Here is a 15,119-nt window from a genome sequence, read left to right as displayed (position 1 = left end):
AAGATTGAGGGCAGAAGGAGAAGCGGGTGACAGAGGATGAGACGGTTGGATGGCATCACCGACTCAATGGACATGGGTTCGGGTGGACTCCGGGAGTTGGTGGACAGGGAGGCCTGGCGTGCTGCTGTTCATGGGTTCGTAAAGAGTCGGAGACGACTGAGCGACTGAACTGAAAGCCCTCTGCCAAAACTGCACAGGTCAGTTTGGCATATTTTTTATTCTTCTAGATCTGAATTCTGTTGTAAAAAGGAATCTGGTATAATTCAGAATTTCTAAAACCTCAGTCATTTGTCTATCACTGTTGAGTTGTGGTCATATCTGCACGTCACCTGCATCACTGTTCAGCTAAAACTTTTTTTTTTTTCCTTCTTTATTCCACTTAGAGACATTTCAAATGCACCTATAAGAATAGATAATTCTAAAATGAACTCCTGTGCCCCTGTTGCTAAGTTCCAACAGCTCTTAACACTAGGCCTTAGTTACTTTAGATCTCTTATTTCTAAAGGGAATTGAAACTTTTCTGTTAAAATGTAGACTTCTTATAAGTCTCCTCCTGACTCCGTTCTCTTCTTCCTTGAAATAATAAAACTCCTCTCACGAATTCATACTTCTCTTTTACCATTTTTCCTTAAATAAACCATTTTATTTTACTTAATATATTTTTAAAAGCAGCTTGGTATCACTACCATGAATGTAAAACTTGGATCAGTCTCCTAGACAGATGGGAGCCGTGGGACAGACAATGGAATCCTTGGCCTCTGGTCTGGCCAGGAATCTGCTCTACCCCAAGGAGCTGTGTTACCCTAAAAAGGCCTCTGCTCTGGTTTCCAAGCACACCCCAGGCTTCCCACTGCCCTCCCCCAGGCCTTGCTCTCTGTGAGTCAAATAGCTATTCTATTTTTTTTTTAACTATTTCAATTTTTAAAATTGAGATGTAACTTGCAGACAGCTAAACTGAAGTGTTCAGTGTGCTGAATGAAAGGCTATTTTTGAAATCAGATCACAGGCTATACTCAAAAGCTACAGGCAGCCCCCTCCTCGCACCTACTCTCTGCAAGACCTTGGGCTATGTGTCCCATCCTTGGTAACCACCCCTAAGCCAGGCAACAGAGTGCCTTACTCAAACCCCAGCTCTGCACTTGCCAGTTCTGGGACCCTGGGCAAGGCAGCCAACCTCTCCAAAACACAGTGTTCTCATCTGAGAAATGGTGGAGAATAACATGAGGGACAGCAGTATGCAGAGGGTTCAAGGCCAGATGGCCTGGGTTTGAATGCTGGCTCCATCACTGATTGACCAGGAGCAAGGAGCTTACCTTTCTGTGCCCCGGTTTCCCCATCACTAAATCAGGGATAATGAGAGCACTGCCCAAGCAGAGCTGGGGACAAGCAAGTGTCTGAGGCAACAGGTGGGAGGTAGTCTTTTCACCTTGCTAATCTTCTGAACCTTTTCCTTTTCAACCTACTCTGAATTTCTAAAATTCATCCTGATTCTAGAAAGAAAAGTGCAAGTCGCTCAGTCATGTCTGACTCTTTGCGACCCCATGGAATTCAGTCCCTGGAATTCTCCAGGCCAGAATACTGGAATGGGTAGCTGTTCCCTTCTCCAGGGGATCTTCCTAACCCAGCGATCAAATCCGGGTCTTCCACATTGCAGGTGGATTCTTTATCAGCTGAGCCCCAAGGGAAGCCCTAATCCTAATTCTAATTCTATAGTAAAACATAAAAGCTATTCTTAGAGAAGTAGAAACTATTATCTACCTCACAAGTTATGCGAGAATTAAATGATAATTATCTACCAGACTCTTAAAACTGTCTGCCTATAGTGACAATTCCATACGTGCAGCTCTTCCTACTTTCCTCTGTCACTCAAGAACTCTGCAAAGCAGTCAGGGGTGAAGCTGAACCTTCGGAGCTGAGAGGGCAGCTTAAGGTGCTATTGGCCTGTGCAAGTGTGACATTTCTGCAAAGTCTGTTTTAAAAATTCTGATGAACTTCTTTTTTCACATAACTTCTTTTTTTCTTATGTCACATAACAACAGGCATATGTGAATCTACTCTTTCAACTATATATTCTATGAACTCCAAATGCAGAATAATTATTTCTGATGAAAATAAAGGGTTTTGACTGAGATATGCTGCTGCTGCTGCTGCTAAGTTGCTTCAGTCGTGTCCGACTCCCATAGATGGCAGCCCACCAGGCTCCCCCGTCCCAGGGATTCTCCAGGCAAGAACACTGGAGTGGGTTGCCATTTCCTTCTCCAATGCATGAAAGGGAAAAGTGAAAGTGAAGTCGCTCAGTCGTGTTTGACTCTTAGCGACCCCATGGACTGCAGCCCACCAGGCTCCTCCGTCCATGGGATTTTCCAGGCAAGAGTACTGGAGTGGGTGCCACTGCCTTCCCCGTGAGATATGCTAGTAACTGTAAATTATTCACTGGATTTCAAAGACTTGAAAAAAAAAAACAAACCACAACACTTTTATTTCTTTATTTTGGCCCCATCATGCAACACATGGGGTCTTAGTTTCCCAACCAGGGATGGAACCCGTGTCCCCTACGGTAGCGGTGTGGAGTCTTAACTAACCACTGGACTGCCAGGGAAGCCCCTCTAATGAATTTTTTATTTAACACTATAACATATGTTCCTCTGAATGCAAATATGTCATCTACAGTGTCTTACAGCTGAATCATGAAGAGGCTGTAGGAAACCTGTTCTGCTCATCTGACCTGGGAGCGTCACGGCTGCCCGTGCTGTGCATTGCACACTGGACACCCAACATAGCTCCTTCTCCCCCAACACACACACATGGCAAATCAAACCCAGGCCTGAGCCCAGCGTGTACCAGAAGGTCTCACTGGGGCTGATTTGGATTCTCTGCTCTAACCACCTCCGGAAACTGAAATGGACCCTGCTCTTCCCAGAGGCTTCTGCCTGTGCCCCCAAGCAGACCTGGGCTGCCTACCTCTGAATCTGCCGAATCACCCTCAGTTCCCAGAGGAGGGCGTCCACTCCTACCCACCCCTGCTCCCCCAGCCCCTCCACTCACCCGGTGGTTGTCCAGAGGGTCCTGGTCTCGAGGTGCCATGTTATCGAGGTCGCTGAACACAGGCCAATCTGGGCAGGGAGAAGACAGAGCAAGGCAGCAGTTGCACGGCTGCAACAGTTCACAAAGTCCATCTAAGCCGTCTACAGCTGCCACCACACCTTTCTTAGTTTAAATTTATATTTATTTTTGGGGCCACACCACATGGCTTGCAAGATCTTAGTTCCCGGCCCAGAGATGAAGTCCAGGCCCTCGGCAGCGAAAGCACAGAACCCTACAGAAAGCACCATTGAAAGCACCACTGGACCCCTAGGGAGTTTCCAAGCCTTTTTTATTTGACATTTATAAAGTACAAAAACGGGAGATGAATGTTGTTGGCACTTGAGAGGCCACAGTTCTCTGAGAATTTACCCAGACTCTCTACTTGCCAGCTGCCTGTACTTGTCCTGAGCAAGTAGCTTAGCTGCTGTGCTGCCTTGGGGTTTCCGTAAGGCAAATAGTGATACAATTGTGTAACGTACTGATCAGCATCATGTGCTTGACCTATGGTCAGCTGTCAATGAGGTGCAGTTGTGAATGAAAAAAGAGGCATTTGTCCATTTGGGGTACAAATGGGAGAAGCCTTAGATGGTTTAAAACCCAACAGTTTCCTGGCAGATTCCAGTCTTTTATCTCCTGTCCCAAAGTCCCACTAACCAAATCTGGCTTGTCTGCTGTTTTTATGCTTTTTTTAAATAATCTTTTTTTTTTTTTAAGGTATTTGTTTATGTTTGACTGTGCTGGGTCTGTGGCCGTATGTGGGCTCTTTCTCTAGTTGCTACAAGTGGGGGCTACTCTCTGGCTGTGGAGGGAGGGCTTCTCTCTGCAGTGGTTTCTCTCGCTGTGGAGCATGACCTGTAGGGCAATCGGGCTTCAGTAGTTGTGGCCTGTGGGGCTCAGCAGTGGTGGCTAGCAGGCCCTCAGAACACAGGCTCAGTAGGTGTGGTGCACAGGCTCAGCTGCCCCGGGGCATGTGGGATCTTCCTGGACAGGGATCACACTGGCTTCCCTGGCATTGCAAGGTGGGCTCTCAACCACGGGACCACCAGGGAAGCCCTCTTAGATAGTTTTTAAGAAAGTTTTTCATATTTTTAAATGGTTGAAAAAAATTGAACCTACTTTGTAGCGTGAAAATTACATGAAATTTAAAATTCAGCAACCATACAGTTTTTTGGAACACAGCCACACTGATTCGTTTTAAATATTGTCAATGGTCGTGTTTATGTTGCCCACATAGAATAAAATATTTACTCTCTGGCCTTTTAAGAAGGAGTCTGTCAACTCCTGCTCCAGACTATTCCCAAGGCCTTTTGTTGGTGATGTACGGGCTTCTTTAAAAGTTCGTCCTCTTCTGCTCCCCTGGGGCTTCTTTCAGCTGAATAACTGACCAGAGTCCTGCCAGTTCTTCGGCTCAGAACCATGGAGTCAGCCTTGCCTCTCCTCTTTCCTGCTGCTCCCACATCCATATCATAAGTAAAGTCTGTCCATAATATGAGCAAACTCTGTCACTTCAGCTTCAGAAATTATGATTGCTGTTTTTCTCCTGTGACCTAATCACATGATACTAATTGGTTTCTGAACCCTGAACAACCTTCAGATTCCTGCAAAAGCCCTCTTTGGCTGTGACAGACTTTAAGATACTAGTCTTTATTTGCTAATATTTTATTTAGAATTTTTGCCTTGTATATTTATAAGTGAGGTTGGGATAAAAGTTTTCTTTTCTGGTGTTTTATCAAGTTTTGGTGTAAAACTTTTTGCAAATTTCAATCACTCTGAAAAATGTTACCTTGTTTTCTACAATACAGGTGGTTTTTATGGCATTTGGATGGCTGTGTCTTGAAAGTTTATTAAAAGAACTTATCTATAAAGCCATCTGGGCCATCAGTCTCTTTGGTTGGTATGTCTGATTTTCTAACAGAGGTAGAAGCCAGTTTAGCCCTGTTCTACCTGGTGCTTGCCTCCTCCAATCACAATGACCAGGGGCCAAACCATCACTTACGGAGGTGGTCCAGTTTCTGGCTCTGTGGCGTGGCTGAAGACGGCGAGGAAGGGAGAGAGTCAAAGGTCACGTCACTCATGTTGTCATCTCCAGAGTTCTCTGAGAGGCGAAGGAGCAGGGGGGGCCGGCTCCCTGAGAGGGTCCTCACCCGCGGGCTCCCACACTTTTCCTCTGTACCCCTTAAGATGGTCTTGGCTGACTGCTGGAAAATTAACAGGGACATGCACATCACATAGGCACCTTTTGGGAACAAGGGGTTCTTCCTGTTGCCTGTTGGTCCCTCAAAACCTGAGGCCCTTTCAGCCATAGAGACCTTAGGGACTGGCAGAAAATCTAAAAATAATCAGTGGGGGATTAATCTGAAGGCCTCTAAGAAGGGGCATCTGGAACAGGAGCTCAGAGGACTAGCACTCCCAAAGCGATGGCCACCGTTCATGGCCCTGAGCTGGGGGATGTCCTGCAGAATCCCAAGCTGGTGTTTACCAACATGGTCTTATATCTGGTCCACGTACTGGGGGTGGTAATGGGGATACAACAGGGACACAGAGAGGTGTTCAGTGAGCCAAGTTCAAGTCTCATTTGTCAACACATCAGACAAACCACATACCACACACCCCACTCACTATCTGTACACACCTGGTCCCCTCACTGTGGGCAAAAATGGGCCTAAATCAAGCAGATCCCAATTCCTCTATTAGTGGGAATACTCAGGAGGGCTGTGTACACTGGTTCAAAAGGGGTGAGGGACACAGATGGGACTAAGATTCTTCCAGCCACAACACTCTTCAATTAAGCACCGCAGGGCCTGGGCCACCAGCGCACAGGAAGCAGAGTTTTCTGGTCCTGCAGCAGAAGGGCCCAGCCAGTCCACACATGCTCATACTGGGTACCTACCAGCAGCTTGGTGTTCTGATTCACTGCATCCCTCTCTCTTGGGGACAGGTCAAAGGGAGCGAGGCCCATGCTCTTGCAAATCCGGTTGCAGGCATGCGAGTGGAAGAAGAGGGCCATCCCACGGACACCTGAAGACACAGTGGGGGATCTGGAGCATTGCTCTGCTTTGGGATGGGGGCAGGGCAGCGCTGAGCACCCTAAATATGGCAAGGGCCAGACATCCCAGGCTCCCATCTCCACAGTCTAGGGCAGGCCCATATACCACCTTGGCCTGCTTGCCCAGTTGAACAAAAAGCCTGGAAATTTTGCAGGGAATCGTGGTCTCTGAGGCCATGCTGGCTTCCCCGGCCTACCTAGATTTCCATCTCCAAAGTCAGTGCCCCTCTCAGTGTGGATCTGTGGGTCAGTGTAGAGATCACCCACACCCTGGATGTCCACCACAATCAGCTGGTGGCCGGAACGCTCAAACGTGAAGTGGCTGAAGGCCTGTGGGGTGAGAAGGAAAAGGTGACTGCAGAGACGAGGCTGTGGGCTGCGTGGACACCGGCAGGCACTGCTCTGATGGGCTGCGGGACCCCAGCTCTGCCCACGTTGGGGGCCTTTCTCTGTAGGGAGGAGTGTACAGAGGCAAGGACAAAAAAGGAAGCCCTATTGTAATTTGGAGGGGCCCAAGGTCTGCTGAGATGGGACACGGGGCTCTGCAGGGGCCTACCTGCGGCGTTAGGCGCACGTTGTCATCACGGACGAAGCCTGAGTTGGAGTTGTACTTGATGTACTTGCCCTCGATGTAGTGTTCCAGGTGGAACAGCGGCCGGCCCGGTCTCTCCTTCAGCTCTATGACGCACATCTGCATGATGTCCACCTGGCGGGAGGGCGGGAGGAGTCAGGGGAAGGGCAGGGCCCAGCGGGCACCCTCCTCTCATAAGAGGCTGGAGCAGAAAGGCTGAAACTGCTGATTGTCCCCAGAACACATTCTCCTTTTTCTTTAGAATGAAAACCCCTGCTATGGCATGAATGGATCCCTCCAAATTTCATCTGTTGAAATCTCAAGGCTCACAGGTGATGGTATTAAGGAGGTGGGGCCTTTGGGAGGTGATAGGGTCAGGAGAGAAAAGCTCTTGTGAATGGGATTAGTGCCCTGAAAAGAGAGACCTCAGAGAGCTCCCTCACTCCATGCAGACTGTGACAGCAAGAAGGTGCCAGCATGACGCTGCAAACCCATTCTCCTGTATTTTGTTACAGCAGCCCAAATGGACTAAGACAATCTGAGTTGTAACACGATGCACAGCCAGCCAGCAGCGATGGCATGGCTTGGCTTCCCTTGCAGCTAGATGTGGCCATGTGACTAAGCCCAGCCAATAGGAAGAGAGCAGCAAGGATGATGCAACTCCAGCCTGCCCTCTCCTTCTCTGGCCTTCCTGAGGCTGTAAGGTGGACATCTGCCAGTGAGCCAGAACTGACCATGCAGTCCAGGACAACTCCTGGCAGATGGCAAACAACAACACAGAAGGAACCAGGCCTCTGGATGACAAGGAGGTGAAGCAGCAGCCCACCCTGAGCCCCATCTAAGTGAGGCTACTCGATGAGATGGAAGGAAAGCATTTTGAGTTAGCACACAGATGTGAGTCTGCCTGCTATGCAACTTAGCCTGCACCTTGTGCTAATACAGAGAACTTGGGCAAGTTATTTCCCCAGTTTGTGCCTCAGTTTCCTCACCAGTGGAATGGGTATAAGGATGAAATCTGTTGGTACAGGAAACAGTCTGCCAAAGTTTGCTGATGTCATTATCATCAGCAGACACAATTCTAGAGTGATACATACCAAACCATAACAATGGTTCTTTCCCTATAAAGGGGAATCACTGGGAACTTAGACATTCTTTGCTAAATTTTGCACCAAGAGTATGTTTAATTTTGTACTCAGAAGAAACTGTGTAAGTACTGTGTATGTTTGCAACGTAGGATAGGGAAGAGCTGCGCCTCTAACTTTGACCTGTTACACAAGGTCACACACATGGTACCTTGTCCCGTTCGAAGCCACCCACAACAGGAGCCACGTCTGTGTTTCCCAAGGAAATGACCACCCGGGAAACTATTTGGCTGAGTCAAGGAAGACAACAGCTGCAGAGGCCAAAGGGGTCCAGAGCTGGGAGCTGAGAACCTCCCCAAACATGGCCTCAGTTCTGAGAACCAGCCAGAGGGGAAGGAGCAGCTGGTTCCCAGCGGATTCGTGTCCCCAAAACCGGCTCTATCCCTACAAGGAAGCATGCTGCAGGGCCACTGGCTTGGCCAGGAGGCAATTGGGAGAGGGTCAGTGGCAGAGACACATCCTCAAGGCGACGGCCAGTTCCTCCTCAAACAACCACATTCCTCTCCCTTCATCAATTCAACCACCTTATTATTCACTGAGCACCTAGGCACTGGGATAGAGCAAATAAGACAGATAAAATCTTTGTCCTCAGGGGAGAGAGGCAACTGAAGTATACATGAATAAATACATGAATAAGACTCTTTCAGATACTGCCAACTGCTCTGAACAAAAGAAACCAAAACAAACAAAATGACATGTCAGAGGGTGCAGCAGTGGAAGGGTTACTTCATCTTCATTTAGGATGGTCTAGCACAGCCTCATAGCTCAGTCGGTAAAGAATCTGCCTGCAATGCAGGAGACCCGGGTTCGAATCTTAAGTCGGGAAGATACCCTGGAGAAGGAAACAGCAATCCACTCCAGTATTCTTACCTGGAAATTCCATGGACAGAGGAGCCTGGTGGGCTACAGTCCATGGGGTCGCAAGAGCTGGACATGACTTAGCAACTAAACCACCACCACCAGCATAGCCTAGCTGAGGAGGTGACATGAGCTGAAACCTGAAATGTAAGGACTGAAGGGATCCAATGATGCAGCCTTGGGGCACAGCCAGTTCAAAGGTCCTGAGGCACTAACAAGCTTAGGGAAGAAGGGAAAAGGGGCCAGGCCTGAGTGCATGGAGTCACAGCCCCTGAGGGTGGGAATGTGGCTTCCTGTGTTCACACCAAGTATGCTTAATCAAGGGCTCTGCAAACACTAGGCACTCAATAAATTCTGCTGGTTGCCTGGAAATACGGCTCTCCTGAGGCACTCAGAAGATGGTACCTTATAGCTAGCAGGTGCACCAACAGTAGGAGAGCTGAGCTGTGAATTTAGGCAGAGCAAAGGCCTAGCTCTATTTTCTAGCTATTTCCTCAAATGCATGCAGGCAACAGGAAATTCTGCTTGGCCTCAGGTCACCAATACCCTGGGGGCTCAAGTGAAGAAGCCAAGAGCAGGGGCTTGGAAAGTCTGAGCTTTCCAGGAATAAGCCCTGGCTCTATCCCTGCCTGTTTGGGCAAGAAACTTTACCCCTTTGTGCCCTAGGTTCCCCAGGGACAGATAAGGAATCCATTCCCCATGCCCTCTCCTGCTTCTTCTTGGGAGACACCAATCTCAGCCCACCTAATCTAACAGGAAAGGAACCATAACCCTGGCTCTAAGGGTGGGTACAAGGCTCAGGCCTGCCCAACTAACTGCATATTCCCGCCTCCTGGCCATCATGATTGGCTCAGTGGGATAGGCATCTAACCTAATCAAGCCAATGAAATCCAGTTCTGAGACTTTCATAGAAACTTATGGGAAAACATGTCATTCCATCAAGGTTGCTAAGAAATAGAAAGGGAGCCTGCAGCTACTGGGGTCAACATGTCACTGCAAGTTGAAAAGCTGCCTAAGTGATGCCAACACAGAAGAACATTGAGGCTAGAGCTGGAGGAAGACTCCCAACAATCTCAATTTGGTCCTGGATCCAGCTGTGTCTGTGTGTATGCATGCTAAGTCACTTCAGTTCAGTTTAGTCGCTCAGTCGTGTCCAACTATTTGCAAACCCATGAACTGCAGTACTCCAGGCCTCCCTGTCCATCACTAACTCCCGGAGTCCACCCAAACCCATGTCCATTGAGTCAGTGATGCCATCCAACCATCTCATCCTCTGTCATCCCGTTCTCCTCCTGCCCTCAATCTTTCCCAGCATTAGGGTCTTTTCAAATGAATCGCTCTTCGCATCAGGTGGCCAAAGTATTGGAGTTTCAGCTTCAACATCAGTCCTTCCAATGAACACCCAGGACTGATCTCCTTTAGGATGGACTGGTTGGATCTCCTTGCAGTCCAAGGGACTCTCAAGAGTCTTCTCCAACATCACAGTTCAAAAGCATCAATTCCTTGGTGCTCAGCCTTCTCTATGGTCCAACTCTCACATCCGTACATGACTACTGGAAAAACCACAGCCTTGACTAGATGGACCTTTGTTGACAAAGTAATGTCTCTGCTTTTTAATATGCTATCTAGGTTGGTCATAACTTTCCTTCCAAGGAGTAAGTCACTTCAGTCATATCCCATTCTTTGCAACCCCATGGACTGTAGCCCACCAGGCTCCTCTGTCCACGGGATTCTCCAGGCAAGAGTACTAGAGTGGGATGCCATGTCCTCCTCCAGGGGATCTTCCCAAACCAGGGATTGAAGCTGGGTCTCTTATGTCTCCTGAATTGGGAGGTAGGTTCTTTACAACTAGTGCCACCTGGGAAGCCCCAGCTGTGCCTGCAGTCAGCCCTATTTCTCAATTATAGGAAGCAATCCAATCCCCTTTAGGATTAAGCCTGTTTGAATGAATTTCTGTCATTTGCAAACAAAAATCCTGACGAATAGACCCCATGTGTAAATGAAATAAAAATATTCCAACTTCCACCAACCTCAGAGCTCTGGGTTTTTTAAATTTTCTTTTTCTCCTATTTTTTGGCCATACTGTGCAAGCATCCAGGATCTTAGTTCCCCAACCAGGGTTTGAACCCACGGCCATTGCAGTGGAAGCATGGTGTTTTAACCACTGGACCACCAGGGAAGTTTCAGAGTTCTGTTTTTAAGAATAAATAACTTTTGGCATACAGAGCACTTGACCTGTCAGGCTCCATAAACAATGGGTTTTATTAGCTGCTGCTAAGACAGAAAAGAAGGGGGCCTGCTGACCAGCACCTCCATTACCCTCAGCTCCAGATCTGGGCTGCGCTGGTGTGGCAATGTGGAAGGCAGGGGCGCCACACACCTGCTTGGGGGGCTTGTGCCGATTATACTCCTCTCCCCAGAGCTTGGCCTCCATCTGTAGACGCACGTCCTCGAAGTACACATCCCTGTCCACGGACTCGATGTAGCGCTTTGCCACGTAGTTGGAGGCCCCCTTCCACTGCTGGGTGTGCAGGAAGTTGGAGAGCTTCTTCCTGAGGGGAGAGGCATCAGGGAGCCTGCCTGATGGGGCTCACTGGGACCCCAGTCCTAGTCCTCAGGATGGGGAGACCCTGCCTGACCTGGCTGACAGAGTCAGGAATAAAATGCAGGAGGTCAGAGGGGCTTCCCCACCCCGCAGCATCCTTCAGAGATCTGGGAAGGGGGCTCAAGGGACAGACTCCCTGTTCTGCCCACACCCATCCCGACAGCCTGGCCCAATGTGTGGTCCAAGAAGAGAATGTCACAGAGTCCCTGCTCTCAGGAGCCTGAGGGCATCTGGGCAGGGCCCCCCAGAGGCAGGCTGAGTCACTTACGTCCTGAAGCACTCCCTCATTGCTCCCCGGCCGAAGGGCTGAAAGACATGACGCAGATATGTACAAACCTCATGGACAAAACGGTGAGCTATACATGCACTGTATGTGTATGGAGCTGCATTTATATAGAGTGCAAAAATAGGGAAACCAACCTCAGGTAACAGAATTCAGAGCAGTGCTTACCCTTGGGAATAAAGGAGAAGTAACTGGGGCTGAGAGGGTCTTCTAGGGGTGCCAGTGATTTTCAGTGTCTTGATATGGGTACTGGTTACACGTGTGTTCCCTTGGTGAAATTCAACAAGCCATACACTTTTCTGAGTGTGCAACACACTACAAAATGCTTCACAAATCAACCCGGCTGCTTCCTATGCAGGAACTTCTCTATTTCCTAGTTGATTCTTTTTTTTTGCAACCTACTGAGTTCATCTTGTTAGATGAACAGTATTAAGTGATGACTTGCAATTTCTGAAAACTGATATACACGTTCACAGTTCATTGATTTTCAACAAGAGTGTCAAGAAGAATCTTTTAATATATATGATCAATATACGAAATGTCCAGAATAGGTAAATAAACACAGACAGAGGTTAAATTAGTGGTTGCCCAGGGCTGGGGAAGATGAGGGAACTGGAGCCTGATTGCGAATGGGTATGTATGAGGTTTTTTCTAGAGATGGTGAAAATGTTCTGGGACTGATCGGGGTGATGGTTGCACAACTCTTGACTATACTAAAAACCACTGAGCTGTGCACTTTAAATAGCTATGTGACATGGTGTGTGAATTATATTCAATAAGGCTGTTACAAAAGATAAAATAAATACACAACAGAGAGTTCCCTAAAGCTTAAAAAAAAAAAAAAAAGGATGTGGAGGAGAGGGAGCGGGCACTGCAGCTGGTCAGCCTGGACCGCACTGGGCTTCAGGCTCTGCTCACCTGAGACGCCATCTTGATTAGGACTTCATCCTCCACCCACTCGCCGGTGACAGCGTTGTACCTGCAGAGACCAGAACCCAGCCCAGGGCGCAGTGTCCATCACCTGATCCTGTCACTCACTGGCTAAAAGCAGACTTTTCTGGGCTTCCTGCTGCTCTCAGGATCAAGCCCACTCTCTACCTACAGGCCCAGCTGACCTCCTGGGTTCAGTCTGTGGACAAGCTCCCTCCTTCCCAAGTTCCCACCACACTGGCCTCCTTCCCTTTCCTCAAAAGCAGCTGTTCCTTCACCACGTCCCCCCCGCACCCCCATGCTACTGCTGGGCTGTGGGTAGGCTACGGCTCCCCCACTGGACTATAACTCCACAAAGACAAGCCATGTCTGTGCTGTGTACTGTAGGGCCTGGTACTGGGCTTGCTTAATAAATGCATGCTGGATGAACAACTGAATAAATAAATTTCTTTATTATAACTGGTCTAGATAATGAATGATGTGTCCCAGGAAGGAAGGCGGCAGCACCCTTGGTCTTGCCACTGTGAGGCCCAGCCCAGGTTGCTGGGCCAGTCTCCTAAAGCCTGTCCCAGTGCAGACAGCAGTGGTGGAGGGTCCTACCTCTGAGTCCAGCCAGGAAAGGGGCTGCTGGCTATACACCCAAGACAGAGAAGCACGGAGAGGGTTCCAGAACATTTCCATCTCTCTCTTTCCCAGGGATCCTCTTTCCCAGAGCAAATCTGCCGCTAGGCCTGGCTGGGCCTTAACAGGTTTGCCTGGTAGAAAGTTCTTCAGTTCAGTAAATCCCAAAAATCTAAAACCTCCCCAGGGCTGAGGTGTTCTCAGCTCTAGCAGATGCCTCCCTCGTCCACCCTTGGTGGAGACAGACTCCAGAACCTCCCAGTTCCTGAGAACAGCCTCCTCAGAGCCTGAAACCTCAACCAGGAGAAACAAGCAGAGGCTTGGCAGGTAAGCTGCCCCAGGCCTGGGGGGTGGGGTAGGGGAGGAAGGCTTGTCAGAGCCGCATACCTGCTGGCAACAAGCTCATGGCAAGTATTGTCTTCAATAAATAATGGCCATCATTATTATTAATTTTATTACCATGTAGGTGCCAAGGTAAAGGAAACAGTCTTCCCTCACTTCCAAGTAGACTGAAAGCTGAGAGGCACCCAGAAGGTGGGGGAGGGTGGAGACATGCAACATGGGAAGGATCTTAGCTGTCCTTCACAACCACTGACCTCATAGAGGACAGAGGCGCTCTAAGTTCACTGAGCGTTCACCGTATGCTGAGTGCTTACACGGAACTCCTCAAGAACCACCACTCAGCCCAGTGAGAGCCATACAAATACTGTGTTCACTTTCCAGATGGAAGAACTGAGGTTCAGAAAGGTGAAATAACCTTCCTGAGAGCCAAGATTCAAACCCAGATCAGTTTCAATTTGACCTTTACACTTAACCAGTCTGGGGACAACTCACATGAATAGGAAATCTGTCCCAGTAAAGGGCCAGCTTGCAGCAGATCTCTCTAAAGACCAGGAGTGGAGGAGGAAGCCTCCAATCTAGAAATCTCTGGTCATTCTGGGCATCAATGTCTGACCTCCCTCTGCTGGTAGTCAGAGCAGTTGAAATCATCAAGTTTAGTTAGGATATCAACACAGTTTGGTGTGGCCCCTGGTCCCTGTTCCTGGGGAGCTTTGGGATACACAGAACTAGCCCAGCATGTGAGTCCTGTTTCCCAAGGGCCTCCCTGTTGGCCTGATGTCCTCAGCCTGGAAGCCACTGGTCACCAACCAGCCACCACACTGCCCTTATAGGCAGGAAGAAACAGAGTTCCCATCCTGGCCTTCTGGGGCACCCACAATACCGAGCTGCTGGAACAGCCCCCAGGGCCTGCTAGGTCACCCTCCAAAATGGGGAAGGGGTGCACGCCAGGCTCTGAGCCATCTCCTCACAAGGTGTGAGCAGGAATATGTTGCAGAAAGGTGGAGAGGACTCCACTGTTTCTGCCTGCCCAGCATCCACTCTTCTTTCTTCTGGTAATAGCAGCCTAGTTTTCCTTTGGGGAACCACCATCCACCATTCTCAGAACATACGGACTGGGTGGAGCTGATTCCCCAGCACTTTCTGGTGTGTGGTATGTGACCTAGACTTGGCTAATCAAAGCAAAGCTCCTGGCACAATGACTGGTTTAGTGTTATAACCAAAGCCAGGCCAATGAGATTCAAATGTTAAAAACTGAGTAAGATTCTTTTCCATTTGGTGAGATGAAACATGGGGCTCCGATGGCCATCAGTACCATTAATGCAAGAGAGTCTATCTGGTGTCAAAGCGAAACGCATCCTTGGAGCACCTGGAATAAGCTATACCTGAAGTCCACATAGATAAGTCAACCATTCCTCTTTGCTTAAGCCACTGTGAACTGGGTTTCTGTCACTTGCATTTGGGCCATTTGTTACTGCAGCGTAGCTCACCCTAGCCTGTTGAATACTGTCTTATAGGAACACTGTGAGGATTAAATAAGATAATGCACAGTGCTTGTCTGTGTATGTGTGTTAGTCGCTCAGTTATGGCCCAACTCCACGACCCCATGGACTGTAGGCCACCAGGCTCCTCTGTCCACG

General features: G+C 48.8%; 1 protein-coding gene across 3 annotated transcripts in view; it reads right to left on the bottom strand.

Annotated features, from left to right (window-relative positions):
- The window catches only part of EEF2K (eukaryotic elongation factor 2 kinase), a 68,096-nt gene that overhangs the window by 19,528 nt on the left and 33,449 nt on the right, over nucleotides 1-15,119 (bottom strand). For 2 of the 3 annotated variants that reach the window (XM_018040605.1, XM_018040606.1), the window contains exons 4-11: nucleotides 12,508-12,568; nucleotides 11,575-11,612; nucleotides 11,082-11,253; nucleotides 6,687-6,836; nucleotides 6,328-6,460; nucleotides 5,975-6,102; nucleotides 5,081-5,282; nucleotides 3,046-3,113 (exon numbers count right to left, since the gene is read on the bottom strand). In XM_018040605.1, the coding sequence (XP_017896094.1) occupies nucleotides 3,046-3,113; nucleotides 5,081-5,282; nucleotides 5,975-6,102; nucleotides 6,328-6,460; nucleotides 6,687-6,836; nucleotides 11,082-11,253; nucleotides 11,575-11,612; nucleotides 12,508-12,568 (952 nt within the window). The remainder of the gene's footprint in view (nucleotides 1-3,045; nucleotides 3,114-5,080; nucleotides 5,283-5,974; nucleotides 6,103-6,327; nucleotides 6,461-6,686; nucleotides 6,837-11,081; nucleotides 11,254-11,574; nucleotides 11,613-12,507; nucleotides 12,569-15,119) is intronic. The other variant, XM_018040608.1, reaches the window with a different exon arrangement.

This window comes from Capra hircus, chromosome 25 (genome assembly GCF_001704415.2).
Source record: "Capra hircus breed San Clemente chromosome 25, ASM170441v1, whole genome shotgun sequence".
Taxonomy (NCBI): domain Eukaryota; kingdom Metazoa; phylum Chordata; class Mammalia; order Artiodactyla; family Bovidae; genus Capra; species Capra hircus.
Note: the sequence above shows the minus strand (reverse complement) of the source record. Positions and strands in the feature narration are given on the sequence as shown.